Raw genomic sequence first — 14,486 nt, 5'->3', positions numbered from 1 at the left:
TAATGTCTTCTTTACTTCTTTACATTTCTTACAATGGTTCCAACTTTACCCGTGCATCCCGAACTATATTGACAACAAATATCTGCTGTACAAGGAAAAGCTGCAACCACAGCTTAAATTTCTTAAATGAATCTCATCTGCTTAACCGCTTACCCTCTTCATGGATGCAATTACACCCCAACCAAATGCTAAGTGATCCTTTTTTTCTTCCATTAATGTGAAAGAAGGAGATTACTGGAACCCGTACTGCCATTTAATACTTCCAGTATAAGAACTGTCAATTAGTGGTCATAAATTACATGAAGTTATTGAAAATAATCTTGTTTTCTCAGAAGACGAAATTTCTGCTGGCTATTACAAGAACCCAATTGTCTCTTGAGATATACTAACTTTTTCTTCTTCTTCTTCTTGCCCTCGAATGAATCTATAGAAAGCTGGAAAGTCCACGTTGTTACAAGATAAACAAGATAATAGATTAACAATAAAGACCATCTAAAATTTATACTTATTTGATTGTAGTGTTACCCATCTTTTCTTTCTTTTTTTACTTTTTTTTTGTGGTGATGGTACACTGCATTCTGCACAGATACTAATGATAAGGACAATATATTGACAATCTTGGTGTAAAAGGGATTCCTTCTACATAGGAGAGGGTTCTCCCCCAATTCCTTACCCTCTTATTAAATATAATATATTATATTAATGAAAGAAAACAAAGAAAAAGAATGGCGGTAAAAAACAAAATTAAATATGTTTTCAGAACCTCCACTTACTCAACTTCGTTTATAAACTAGATTTTCTAATTCTTATTAAACCAGCTTCCCAACAAGGAAAAAAATTTAAAAAGTAATATGTACTAATATTTCATAAAAATGAACAAGTGACAAATAACAGTTAATTGAGACTGCCATTAACTAGCAGGTAACATAGTGAACCTCCAAATCCTCAAACATAATTATTGAGGCAATTGTAACACCTTCTTTGTGTCTGTCTATCTCTGTAACTTATCTATTTATGTACTGACCATAGAGTTTGAACATATATCATATAACAAAAGACATGAATTTTTGGTCCCCTTTTAACTTAAATAGTTGACTTCAGAACTGGATTCCCGAAAGTCGACATTGTACAAAATTAGTAATCTTTCCTAATGGCAATACTATGTTCCAATACATATATTCCATTTGTCAATAAAGGTTGGAACTTGACAACTCAAAGCATTATTAGGCTGAAAACAAAATGATGTCAGACAAAATTGTTACACAAATATTATATGCATTGGAGACACAAAGAAAGTTAAATGCCATTATTGATTAAGAAACCATGATAATCTTGTTGTTGTTTTTGATGGTGCTTTTACTGAAAAATGGCACTTAAAATGAGCTTATATCCATTTTTTGTAGAAGATTACATGATATGGATTTCATTGTAGTGACTATTTTCAGGTGTGTGAAGAGCATCTAAAAGCTTTATTTGGATCCTGCAAGATCCATAACTTAAGGTCCCTTTTCCAATTGTAAAGCTACTGAGAATTACTCTTTCCCTGTTCTTGTGGTAGAAAGAAGCAATGGTGTAAATGGGAAGAACTAGAAGAGAACTTGGGGACATTATGTAACTATCTGTTTGAAATGTTTCTGGCCTACTCTCTCTCTCTCTCTCTGTCTCAAATGTTTCTATCCTGTTCTTCACCTTTATATGCACAAGCTTCATTTATAGTTGTGGTGTTCAATCTAGAATTGCAGTTACTGGCATGGCACTGGCTGCTGCTTAAAGGCTTGTAATGAAATATTTAGGCGAAAGGGATAAGTTGGTAGATTGTTCTACTTCTGGTTTTAGAATACAATCTTGATTGAAGCAATGCTGCCAATGTAATTCAGTAATCTCTTCTATACTCCACAGGCAATGGAAAACACTAGTCAGAGGATGAATTGGATTTCACAGCCACAGGAAGACAATGAATCCATCTACGACATGGAAGAATTTGAAATTGAAGTTGATGGTTTAGATGAGGAATCTAGCGAAGAAATAGATACACATGATGAAGATGAGGATGGAGATGAAATAGAATGCCCTGAAGGACAGGAAAAAAAGAATGAAGTTGATGATGGAAAACCTCGTGTTGGCATGGTTTTTGAGTCTGAAGAGCATGGTTTTCAATATTATTGCAATTATGCAAGAGAGATGGGATTTAAAGTGAGGAAAGGTGGGGTGCGCAAGTCCAAAAAGAACGATGATGTCATTGGTCGTCGGCTATACTGTTCCAAGGAAGGGTTTCGAGAGGAAAGATTCAAAAAACTTGAAGCTTGCAGGAAAAGGCATAATCCCGAAACGAGAACAGGTTGCCAAGCAAAACTGTTGGTAAATAGAGCTGAGAATGGAACATGGGTTGTCTCTATGTTTGTAGAGAAGCATAATCACAAATTTGAGAGTCCGACTAAACTGAAGGGGGGAGGAAAAGTGGAATTTATGATGCAATCCTTTTCTGAAGATGCTAGAGGGAGAAAAGATCTTTGCCCTACAGGGAAAGATGCAAGAAACTACTTGGGCACAAAAAGAACGAAAGATTTTGAAATAGGAGATGTGCAAGCTTTGTTGAATTACTTAAGTGATATGCAGTTGGAAAATCCATATTGCTGGTATGCAGTTCAACTTGACTTAAATGGTCAAATAACCAACTTTATTTGGGCTGATGCTAGGTCAAGGATTGATTATGGCTATTTTGGGGATGTGGTATGTTTTGATACATCTTATGGGACAAGTGCATATTCTATTCCCTTTGTTCCAATTTTTGGTGTTAATCATCATCTACAAACTATACTCTTTGGATGTGTATTAGTGTTGGATGAAACTGAAGATTCTCTGGTGTGGGCATTGGAAACATGGATGAAGGCAATGAAGGGATGTCATCCAAAGGTAATTTTCACAAATGAGGATTCAGCTGTTACAAGTGCAATTGCACATGTGCTACCCCATAGCCATCATCGTTTTTGCTTATGGAATATATTTAGAAATGCCAAGAAGCGCTTGAATCATTTATTTGGATCAGGATGTGATTTTGGCAAAGATTTCTCCTATTGTGTTAGAGGTTGTGAAACAATTGAGGAGTTTGAATTGGGTTGGAAATTCTTACTTACCAAGTATAATCTTCAAGATAATGAATGGATGAAGAGACTATATTTTAAGCGTCAACAATGGGTGCCGGTTTTCTCACGTGATTTATTTTGTGGGGATATGTTGACAACTCAACGCAGTAAAAGAGTAAGGAAGTTTTTCAAAGGACATCTTAGCCGAGATATGTCATTAGAAGACTTTGCCAGGGGTGTTGAAAAGGCAGTCATTAGTTGGCGTAAAAAGGAAACTGAGGTTGATTCTCACATGAATCAAGTACATCCATCTTTTGTAGTACGCATGTATATTGGGGAAGAAGCAGCTAAGATCTACACAGCAGCAGTGTTTTTAGAGTTCCAAAAAGAGTTAATTAGTAGTTTACGCTACATGTGTGAAAAAATTGAAGATGATGGAACCGTGTCCATATACAAGTTGTGGATGTTAGAAAGAAAAAATAGGCAATACATTGTCAAATTTAGTTCACGTAACATCTGTGCAAACTGTAGTTGCCAAAAGTTTGAATCTATGGGTTTTTTATGTAGGCACATCTTGAAGGTATTCTTCGTAACTAATGTTCACTATATTCCACCACAATACATTTTAAATCGGTGGACAAAAGATGCAAAATGTGGAGCAGTAGTCTATCAAAAGGGAGAACAACTGCAAGTGGGCAGCCAGGTGCGCTACAGTAATCTTTGTCATCAAGCAATTAATGTTGCAATCAAGGGAGCTTCATCCAAAGAAATTTATAAAGTTGCAAAGTTCTCTCTACAAAGAGCCCAAAGTGAGGTGGAAAATGCAATGAGAAGGCAGGCCACTGAAAGCATTGGAAGTAAAAAAAATGATAATGTAACAACAGAGAAGGTAGTAGACCCTTTTGCTTTTCTTTTTCATTCTTTTAAGGTTGTAAGCTCCATTTTTAGATTTCACTTCAATAATGAGAATATTAAGTTCCACATAGGGAATTTTGTTTACTGTCATTTTCCGGTTCATCCATGTTCTATTTTGATGATGCCTTTATTACAGGAAACCCATACACGAGGAGAGTGCCTATCTTTGTTACCTTATACATTTTGTCAACAACAACCTCCTAGCAGCATCAATGTTGATCTTAATGACCTTACTCAGGTAAGGGCTTGAATTAATTTTCCTGATTATGTGAATATAAGTAAATAGCTAATAAACTGAATGGGGTGCTATTTATTTTAAAAGCATGATGCATTGGCACCACTAAGCGAACAATCATGAAGAAGTTTTGGAGTTTATAACATCTATTTAGGTATGTAATGTATGGTAAGGATGAAATTCTCTTAATTAGGATTTATCTCTGACTTCTCTGTTGCAATGTTTAATTCATTTGACTCCATACTTTCCTTTTTTTTCTTGGGGATTTAGGTGGGCATTCTTAACACTTCCCTAGCATCAATAAGCTGTAAAAATAAAAAAGGAGCTGAGAGACTAGAACACTACTCATGAAACTTGAGGAAATGAAGTATCCATTGATCTCTTGTTAGATGTGAAGAATCCGCTCCTAACTTTCTCATCATATTATGAGTGTCTTTAAGAAAGGGATGGGAAGGATATAGGAGCTCTAGAAGACTAGAACCAAATGCTGGCCTGCTGATCTGTTTGGCAAAGTTCATTGTGTTTTTCACCCTAAGTTCCTTACAGATTTGTTCCTTACTATTTAAATCTGTACAAGTCCTAAGAGTGTTAATATTAGAGAAGGTGCCCAAGGTTTGGAAGATTGAAGTTTTTCCCCCACAACATTAGTTAAACAAGCCAAAATTATTGATGTACAAAAAGGTCTTGAAAAGCAAAGAGAACTTCTGTGGCGAGCTCATATGTTGCCCCATCATGTTGTTCTCTCGGTGGCAGGTATGATTTTGTATGTAAACATATGAATCATGTAGTCAGATTCTTCAGATAGATATTATTCCATTTCCATATGCAGGGGCCTGAAACTGTCTTGCTTGAAAACAAATCAATATGTGCCTCCATAATAAGAAGGGCTAGAGATCAGAAAGCAAAGTATAAATTTCCCTTCGATCTGGCAATCATTATAACTCATTACAATTGGAAAATTTGCAATGGATTGGGCTAAGACGATCCCATATTTGTCAAGTGGGGAAGTGAGACAAGGTGTCAACATAACATTGTGCCACCTCTACTAAACTATGTTGCCCGGCTATTGCTAATCATAACATGGAACATGTTTCTAGCCTGGTGATAACATTTATTGAAAAAATAATGACAAAATGAACTTTTATAGGGAAATCTGAAAGTTAAAAAGATTGTATGTAATAAACTAATGAAATACAGTATGAAGATTTCTCATTATATTTCATTTAACATTTAGGCCATGTTTGGTTTGAAGGAAAAGGTAGGAAAAGGAAGGGAAATACAGGGAAATTAGTACAAGATTTGTAAAGGTTTCCCTACTTTTCCCTTCCTTTCCCTACATTCTCCTTCAAACCAAACATAGCCTTAATGATGCTAACAAATGCATTTGGGAACAATTGCTTTGAGAAGTCTGAGAAGACCCAGTAAGCTTATAAGACCCACATGTTCTTCTTTTCACCCTCTGTTTATGTGGGAAGTTCAAGTCCAAAAACCCTTGCCAAGTGTCAAGAATATAAGCCCATTTTTGAGCATTCATCAGACTGAATAACAAAAGTTTTTGTTTTTTAGGTGACGAGAGCCATTCATTAAAACTCCGAATATCCTCCAATACACGGTGAAGCATAGGGGTGACATAGATTGGGTGACCAACTGACCATATGGCAAATCTAGATAGGTTAGTTACTTTCTTCCAAACCAAAACATATTTAACGTGACACTTTTCTTTTTTAAATTGCAATCAACAAAAATAGCATTACACTTTCTGAAAATTTAAATGATTACCAAGAACATCTCTACTCAAAATTCCTTCTAACACAGCCAGTGGTAAAGAAGAAGCTTGAAGCTGAGATTGGCACTAGGCATTTGTAAATACCTTCTCACGAGTAGTTGATCAACCCATTTCCTTCCAACATAAATGACTTTCCCTTTCTTTTCTTTCAAACCAAACACAATCTAAGGGAGCCATCAGATTTGTGGGGTCCAGTGACCATTCATTAGCAGCATCTACCATCTAGTAAGAATTTAAGATGATGACATGAAGGAACATGATGCCATAAAACGGGTTAACACTTAACAGCATATCATGGTACACAGCTGAGTTCTGATGTAGAAGCCTGTTGTGTGTTACCATTTTATCACTCCCATCTAGTAAGAATTTAAGATGATGACATGAAGGAACATGATGTCATAAAACGGGTTTACACTTAACAGCATATCATGGTACACAGCTGAGTTCTGATGTAGAAGCCTGTTGTGTGTTACCATTTTATCACTCCCTAAACAGACTAGAGCAATAATATTTAATTTTTCTTTCAAGTGCATCAAACAGAAACACCACACGTGTTGAACATTTTTCTCATTGTACGCATTTTCTTACCCTAGATGCTTGTATCCTCTTTTTCTTAGGGAGACCAGATTTGATTTAGAGAGAAGCTCTGCAAACTAATGGCTATTTCCCGCCGTTTTAAGCTGCAATTCATCAACCTATCATCAATCAGCTAATTCCATTTTCTTTCGTCGTCCACCTGGATATTGGGGTCAGCAAGATGATAGTAAAAGTATCGAATGATAGATGTGCGTGAAAACTGAAAACGTCACATTCCCTATTAAAGTTTGAGGCCAGAACAGATAAAATTCCAGATGACCGAATATTCTTTTATTTTGGCAACCCAGTGTAGGGGCTTCATGCGCTCTCCCCTTCAATGGCGAGTTTCATCCCAACATATCATGTCATGTGACTTAAGCCATTTTCATGGTTTTTTTTTTTTTCCTTTTCTTTTAAATCAAAGAATAAAATGCTTTCAAATGCCTAACGTTACTTAGGCAATGATCCATTTAATTGTAAGTTTGTAACAATGGAGATCAGCCATTTTTCCTGTCCTAAGCTTTCACCATTACCAATGGCAAGTTCTAACCTTTTCATTGACATTATGGTTCTCATTTATCCTCTACAAATTTTCACTGCTAGATAGTTCCAAATTCTTAATCTTTTTAGGCCATGTTTGGGAGTGCTTAAAAATGAGTACTTATTTGGGCGGGAATCACACCGTTAAGCACTTATTAGTGTTTGGAAAATAAGGTCTTATATTTTTAATTGCTCATACAATAAGGGCTTATATTTTAAAAATAAGGGCTTCCCTATATTTTAAGCCAAAATTTCTAGTTTTTTTTTTAATTGCTCATACAATAAACACTTATTCAATTTTTTTCTCCCATAATTGTCCCCAGTGAATTTTAGAATACCATTTATAATCCTTTTACAAAAACAAGTTTACAAAGGCACTTTTATAAATGTAATTTTATGAAAATTACTTTTGCAAAAGCAAAGTATTTTTACAAAAGTACTTTAATGAAAAATTTTTTATAAAAGTAATTTTATGAAAGCACTTCTATAAAAATACTTTTACGAAAGCACTTTCATAAAAGCACTTTAATGAAAGTACTTTTACGAAAGTACTTTTATAAAAACATTTTTACAAAAACACATATAAAAGCACTTTTACAAAAACACTTATAAAATATTTTATGAAAGTGCTTTTATCAAAATACTTTTATGAAAGAACTTTTGTAAAAGTACTTTTATAAAATCACTTGTGTCAAAGTAATTTTATTCATTCACTTTGGATTGGATGCCTTAAAATTTTGAAAAAAAAATGAAGGACAAAAAAGTCACAATTGCTTATTTAAGTGCTTATGGGAATAAAAGACCACTAACAACTAATATAAAATAAGTGCTTATTTTTTAAAATAAACACTTGAAAAAATTGGGTGCCAAATACAAATAAGTGCTTATTCGAATAGGCACTTGTTTTTAAGCACATATTTTTAACATAAGCACTCCCAAACATGGCCTTAGATCATCAATTTGTAGAATCAATAACTCTACACGAGCAACATCGAGTATGGTGACATAAGTGGATGAAGCCATTAACTCATCTTAAATTTTGTTAACTAAAATAGAAATCGGCTTATTGCTTTAATTTTACATGGACAAATCCAGCAGCAATAGTTGATATATTACAAGGAAAAAACGAAACAAAGTGCAAAGAAAGCGCAGATCTCTTCCATCACTCCCACTCCTCCCCATTTTAAGCAATGAAAACAACAAGATAACTTTCAAAACAAATTATTAAAAAGAAACAAAATCATGTTTATTGACACAAAGATCGTCTTAATCACCCTTGAACATAAATTCCCACCTTATGAAATCTAATTTGATTTGTTAGTAGAAGCACTCGGATCAGGCCCAAGGCAGCCTAGCCTCGCAATCTGCTTGGATTGGATCAGACATCAGGAGCCAAGGTGTTCATGGGGCAATAACGTATTCCAGATTCACTGTTCTTTGTGAATACCTCAAAGCTTCCTGCAGTGAAGGTCTGGTTAGGGTTAAATGAGATTAATCTCTGTGAGTGTGAATATGCACAGTACTCTATTTCATATACAGCTGTGTTCTCCAGGAATGATGAAATTGAAACCCCAACTCCTTCACCTGTATCCATCCGTGAAAAGCTTCAGTGTTTGTTACAAATCCAAAAACCAACATATATCTAGGCATCTTGCACTAGAATAGCATTTTTCAATCCGTTGAATGATTGCAAGCCTATGGTGCGTTTATGATCAAAATGTAATTGAAATTGAAATTCAATAAACTCAAGGTTAGAACATAAGGCTCACCGTGTGTGACAAGCAACAAATTTTCAGTAGGAAATTTGTCAGCAAGTGCACGAATAACATTTTCATATCTGAACCTCGCATCCGTCACCGACTCCTCCCATTTTGGCAACTGCAACTCCTCATTCACATCTTATGTTAACACTTAGTACAAAGAACAGTCATGAATAAACACACAGAAAGTGTGTTTGCATCTATCCTTCTACATGCAAGAAATTCATGCTAAAAAACGAAATGAACAAAATGAAGTAAATACCTGTTGGTACACACGCTCTACCGAGTGATCCACTGTCCCGGTCGGTAACATCTCTTCAAGCTCTGGTATGTTAAAACCAAAATCTCCATCTTTAGGAGCAAGAGCAGGTCTTATAGCAGCCTTACCTATGATTTCACACAACCCGTACTCAATTGAGACCTACAAAACGCAAGAAAAGTTTAAGTTCTCAATGGAGCATATTTCAAAATATGTTAGTTAGTGTGGTAAAAGCCATATATAATTGATGTGCAAAGCTGAACTCTGCTAGGCAGGTACCAAGTGCCACATTGTGATGAAGGTCCACAAGTTTTTACAAGATCAGATCATATTCTTCCAACTAAGGATGGTGCAACGCAAAAGTACAATCTCCTAATCTATATCTATATTAGAAAGAGGAAAGAGGGGAGGTGAAGGGCCCTCTCACCACAGAACTCACATGGACCTCCTTCTCCCCTCATTTCTCACACATGTGGTTATTTATTGTTAAATTAAATTATTAAAAGAAACTCTCTCTCTCTCTCTCTCTCTCTCTCTCTCCAATAGTAATGTTCGTAACATATCTCCTCTCCCATTAATTCCATCTCTTCTTAAATATCTCTTAAACCTTTGGCTGTCGCTAATAAAGTAAGAGTACACATTTAATAGATTAGGCTAGGTTAAGGGTCAAACCAAGACCAACCCTAAATATGGACCTAAACTGATGTTAAAATTTAAAACCCAAATTTGTCAACCCGGATAACTACAACTAAGGCTGCCTTGGATTGGGAGTTTGACAAATTTTCAACGCACCAGAACCCTAATCCAAATCCAATGTAGCTGAATTTTTTCCAATTGGGCAACCCTGACTTGCAGCCCAAAGATGACTACAACTTGGGCTGTGAGTTTAACAAATTTCCAATGAGCCTAACCTTGATCCAACCCTGATATAGTTGAAAATTATCAAATGGGCAACCTTGACTTGCAACCCTAAACCCAAAACTAACAAAATTTTTATTTAACCCCATGCATTGCACGGGTTTACTTGCTAGTTATCTGTTACAGAAGGTGCTTGGTGCAGTGGGAAAAAAAATCAGGCTAACAAAAGCATGAGAAATAGATTGTCCTTATCCAGTTCACCCCTCCCAAGAACTTGGAGGAAATATTGGCTCCTACCATCAGACTTAGGAGGACATTTGTGTGATCAAATGCATTTTACACTTAAATTTTAGTATTTAAGGGTTTAGGGCTTAGGGTTTAAGGTTTAAGATTTAGGATCTAGATATAAAAATCAAGAGGTTGTTGGACGCTTTCATCCAACCATGGTAGAGACGGACTAAATCCCAAGACCTTGTATAGTTGGGACTTGGGACCATCATTGGGTAATTTCCCTTTATATACCATCTGCTGCAATAATGGCAACCCATGAGCCAAGCTCCAGCTTGCAGACTTGATCAATTGATAACCAAAGAATTCAGCAGAAACTACAGATAGGGTCAATTTCAAAGCCAGAAATAAGATCCAAGCGTTGAGTCATGAAGAACAACCAATATTTTATTCATAATCAGGTTGCCAATTCTATGCTACCAATAATGTTTCCTAGAAGCTAAAATCACATAAAACCAAATAATGAGTGAACAAGCCGTGTCTTTTGTCTAGCTGCTTGACAAGTGAAACTACACTGCCATCTCCCTCTGCCAATGCACTTCTTCTGGTTGATTGAACTAAAGGAATTACTGATTTTATTTCCAATTAGGACCCTTGAATCAAATTAGAAGATATTAAGATCAGAACGGCATGAGTGAATGCACTGTTCACAGTGCACACATAATATTGTGAAGTAAAACCTTTCATTAAAGATACTTGATGCCTCTACTCAAAGGATATCCTCTTCTCTCTAATGCATCTGACCTCTCCATGAGGAGTATAAGAAAGTTGAATCAAATTCTACTTAGTGTTCTACTAATTCTTCACTATCTGCTAATAATAGTGTGTCTATTCAAATAGCAAAAAATGGGATCATTCAATCTACAGAGAAACACACAGACCCACTAATCAGTATTACGCAGACTCAGTCGACTACCAACAAATGATTCAATTAGGAAGGAAAAAAAAAAAAAATAAGAATGAGATGATGCTGATCTGACCTTGAGCTTAGAGGGATTTATAGCTACTTTTTCGGAGTTCATATTGGTAGGGTCATCCTGAACGGCGCAGAGAGCAGAGACGACCTGCGAAGCGGTTTGGATGCAGCGGAGGAAAGGCGAAACGAACACTCTGTGAATCCGAAAACCAAGCTTGTCACGAAGCTCCCTCCCGGTGCAGAAAGCTCGGACTTTGCCGGCTTCCGTGAGCGGTGGGTCCCAGGGGCGCACCGCCGTGGTGACCCACAAGGGCTCTGCGTTGTCAATCCGGTCACCGTGCCGCATCACGATCACGTTTTGTCGAAATCGTTGATGGGCATGGTCTATGCTTTCCGAGGATTGATGCATCAAAGATGCGGAACGTTTCAGGGCGAGGGCGAGACGGCGAGAGAAAGAGACAGAGAGCGACGCTAGACGAGTATTCATGGGACGACAGCGGATTCATGGAGAGAGAGAGGGACGACGTGTGCCGTGGTTTTTATACGCGGAAAGTTGTGAGATTTCGGTTGTTTCGGATATCAGTCAACTCGGCTGACAAGGAACAAGGTTCGCTCCGACTCGGAATCATTTCGGACTTTTCCAAGTCAATAGTCAATACGACGTGTTAAAGGAACAAACGTGAAGTGGATTTTTGGACGACATGGCTTATCGTGATGGTTCCACTTGGATTACTGGGGCAATCACAATACACCACGTCAGCTCCAGGTCCCACATTTTTGGTCGACATGGCTTATCGTGATTGACCCGTTGTCATCTATTCTCATAGAGCTTCGGACTCGCTCACAGATGGGCTCGTTATGTTCTGGGTTCCTGCTGAGAGAGAAAATGACAGAATTGTGTGTTATGTTAGGACCTAGGACTTTAGCGGAGTACAACTTGGGTCTTGGGGTTCAAGTCGGACCGTGTTAGATCGGGTTGAAGTCAACCCTATTCTAATTTTTTTGTTTTAGGTTGGGTTCGGCTCCGGTTGTTATTAGGGGTGTAAACGGATTGAATTCGAATTGAATCAGATAATATATGTATTTGAATATAAGTAGAAAAATTGATATCTGAATTTAACGTCAATGTTTGAATTCAAGATCTTGTGAATATTTGAATATTCGATTCAATTTGATTTGAATTTTATCGATTAATTATTTTGGATAATTAACAAATATATAAAATAGATATTTTATTTATATAAAATATATAAGTTATTTATATAATTTAATTATTATATCAATAAATTATATAAAATATTTAAATATTTTATATATTTATTATATATAAAAATTACATAATTGATCAAATTTGGATATTTATCGAATCGAAAAAGATCATATCATATTTGTATTTGATTCAATTGCTTAAATGATATAAATAAGATATCCAAATTCAACCAATTATGACATTGGAATTATCCAAATTTGATTCAATTATGAATTCAAAATAGGCTTTTCAAATACAATTGACACTCCTATGAGTTGTCATCAGCTAATTGTCAACAAATTGGCTATAGGGTAGGGCCCAACTAATCTAGATCACCTACCAACAAAATAAGTTTTAACACCCTATCAACATCATCTCACACCACACATCTAATAAATGGTGGATCCCACTCTTATGGTGGAACCTACAATGAGTTGTGTGGTGTCAGATCAAGTGGGTAGGGTATTGGAACGTGTACCAAGTACACCAGGATATGTATAAATGGATATGCATTTACTCATTTACCCCAAAGCATTTTATTTCATTATTCACCTTTCACACCTTAAACTCACTTATTCACCTCATCCTGAGTTGACCTTTCGAGTCCTCACCCCAAGTAATGTTTTAAAAAATGACCTGAAACCGGAATTGTTATAGCTACCGGTTTTTAGGTTTGACGGTTCAACCATTCAGTCCGAATGAATGATCCATTTTAACAAAATATATTAAAAAATAAAAAATAATTAAAATTTAAAAATGGCCAAAATCGTTGAATAGGTTGAACGGTTGACATTTCGACTGTCCAAGTCAATAGTTTATTGACCGATTCAACAATTTTTGGCCAAGGATTGGCTTTGGGATAAAACGGAACTAGTTATCTATATGGTTCCCGAGCCTAACGGTCCGATTGTCTGGATCAATGGCAGTTTGAAAACCATGACCCCAAGGACTCTAACAAAGTGTTTGTAATTGTAACAAGGTGTACACGGGAGATCTTTCTCATTGGTGAATTTAAATGCCATCAAAAAGGTTAGAAGCTAGTTAGGCATTAGTTAAGTATAAAACAATTTTGAGCTCAGCAATGAAAAATTGCTTTTCTAATTTGAGCTTTGGCATTAATGAAGTTGCTCGATAGTCTAATGTTGCATTCTCTGCTTCTTCGATAAGTTGGGAGGAGGTCATGTGGGTCTTGCGACTCATGGTAAGTATAAATGTATTTTTCCTTGGTTATCATTTACTCAAGAAAGTAATACCTTTCTTCGTAGTGGATAAATTACTTTTCCACCTAAGAAGGAAAAACGTTAAAACAACAACGAATAAATAGAATACTTTGCCCCTTATAAAAATAGAATATATGGATAAATTGATAAATTGCGCAACTTATTTGGATATATTTGATGATTAAAAAAACACAAATAAATGCATTTACCTAAAAGGCTAGAAAACCCTTACCCATACAAGTAATTTACTGAAAAATGAACGAGGCCTAAATGATGTAAGTTGTAATATTCCATGTGTCTAAATCTACTCAATTAATCTGAATTTGCTAGCATTTGATAAATGTCTATAATATTTATTTATTATTTAATAATTGTTATTAATAAATTATAAATTTATTCTTAATCTTCACATTTTTGTACCTAAAATAGATTTTAATAATTTTAAATTTCATTCTTTATTGTTTAGAATTATTTAATTGTATCGATCATTCTCTCTCTCCCTCCCTTTGTTTTGTTACCTTATCTCTCCTCTTGCATACTTGCACGAGCCAGTCAACTACTACTTCATTGCATTTTCTATTTGGGAAGGCTAGATCTAGCATTAACTTGATAATACTATAACTGTTGTATTTATGAGTTTTGCAAGAAGAATCAATTTTACAAACCCTGTGTTGCGTGGTGAGGTGATTGAATGGTTCTATTGGCCTGGTAGCATTGTCTAGCTCCTTTGCAATTAAGATGGAAGAGGTGATTGCAGTGACGTTTGTGGTGAAGAAGAAGGTGCTTCTCCACCAACCTTTG

At 35.8% G+C, this 14,486-nt stretch overlaps 2 protein-coding genes across 9 annotated transcripts in view; one reads left to right on the top strand and one right to left on the bottom strand.

The window, feature by feature from the left end:
- Nucleotides 1-5,055, top strand: part of LOC104598451 (protein FAR1-RELATED SEQUENCE 5-like) — a 31,982-nt gene extending 26,927 nt beyond the window's left edge. For 2 of the 7 annotated variants that reach the window (XM_088889992.1, XM_088889990.1), the window contains exons 2-6: nucleotides 1,446-1,810; nucleotides 1,900-3,972; nucleotides 4,135-4,236; nucleotides 4,321-4,387; nucleotides 4,504-5,055. In XM_088889992.1, coding sequence (XP_088746118.1) covers nucleotides 1,781-1,810; nucleotides 1,900-3,972; nucleotides 4,135-4,236; nucleotides 4,321-4,356 — 2,241 coding nt within the window. In that variant the 5' untranslated portion in view covers nucleotides 1,446-1,780 and the 3' untranslated portion in view covers nucleotides 4,357-4,387; nucleotides 4,504-5,055. Of the gene's footprint in view, nucleotides 1-1,432; nucleotides 1,811-1,899; nucleotides 3,973-4,134; nucleotides 4,237-4,320; nucleotides 4,402-4,503 lie in introns of all 7 variants that reach the window. The other 5 variants (XM_088889991.1, XM_088889989.1, XM_010260517.2 and 2 more) reach the window with 3 other exon arrangements.
- Nucleotides 5,056-8,162: 3,107 nt separating this feature from the next.
- On the bottom strand, nucleotides 8,163-11,843 carry LOC104598455 (uncharacterized). 2 transcript variants are annotated; one of them, XM_010260525.3, is made up of 4 exons: nucleotides 11,281-11,843; nucleotides 9,158-9,316; nucleotides 8,905-9,013; nucleotides 8,163-8,719 (listed from the first exon to the last, which is right to left on the bottom strand). In XM_010260525.3, the coding sequence occupies exons 1-4, from the start codon at nucleotides 11,701-11,703 to the stop codon at nucleotides 8,514-8,516; spliced, it is 897 nt and encodes a 298-aa protein (XP_010258827.1). In that variant the 5' UTR covers nucleotides 11,704-11,843; the 3' UTR covers nucleotides 8,163-8,513. The 2 variants fall into 2 exon arrangements, with proteins under 2 accessions (XP_010258827.1, XP_010258828.1); XM_010260526.3 differs by having other exon boundaries at nucleotides 8,163-8,593; nucleotides 11,281-11,842.
- Nucleotides 11,844-14,486: the final 2,643 nt, after the last annotated feature.

The sequence above is a fragment of the Nelumbo nucifera genome, chromosome 6, assembly GCF_055504915.1.
Source record: "Nelumbo nucifera cultivar China Antique chromosome 6, China Antique-T2T, whole genome shotgun sequence".
NCBI lineage: Eukaryota > Viridiplantae > Streptophyta > Magnoliopsida > Proteales > Nelumbonaceae > Nelumbo > Nelumbo nucifera.
Note: the sequence above shows the minus strand (reverse complement) of the source record. Positions and strands in the feature narration are given on the sequence as shown.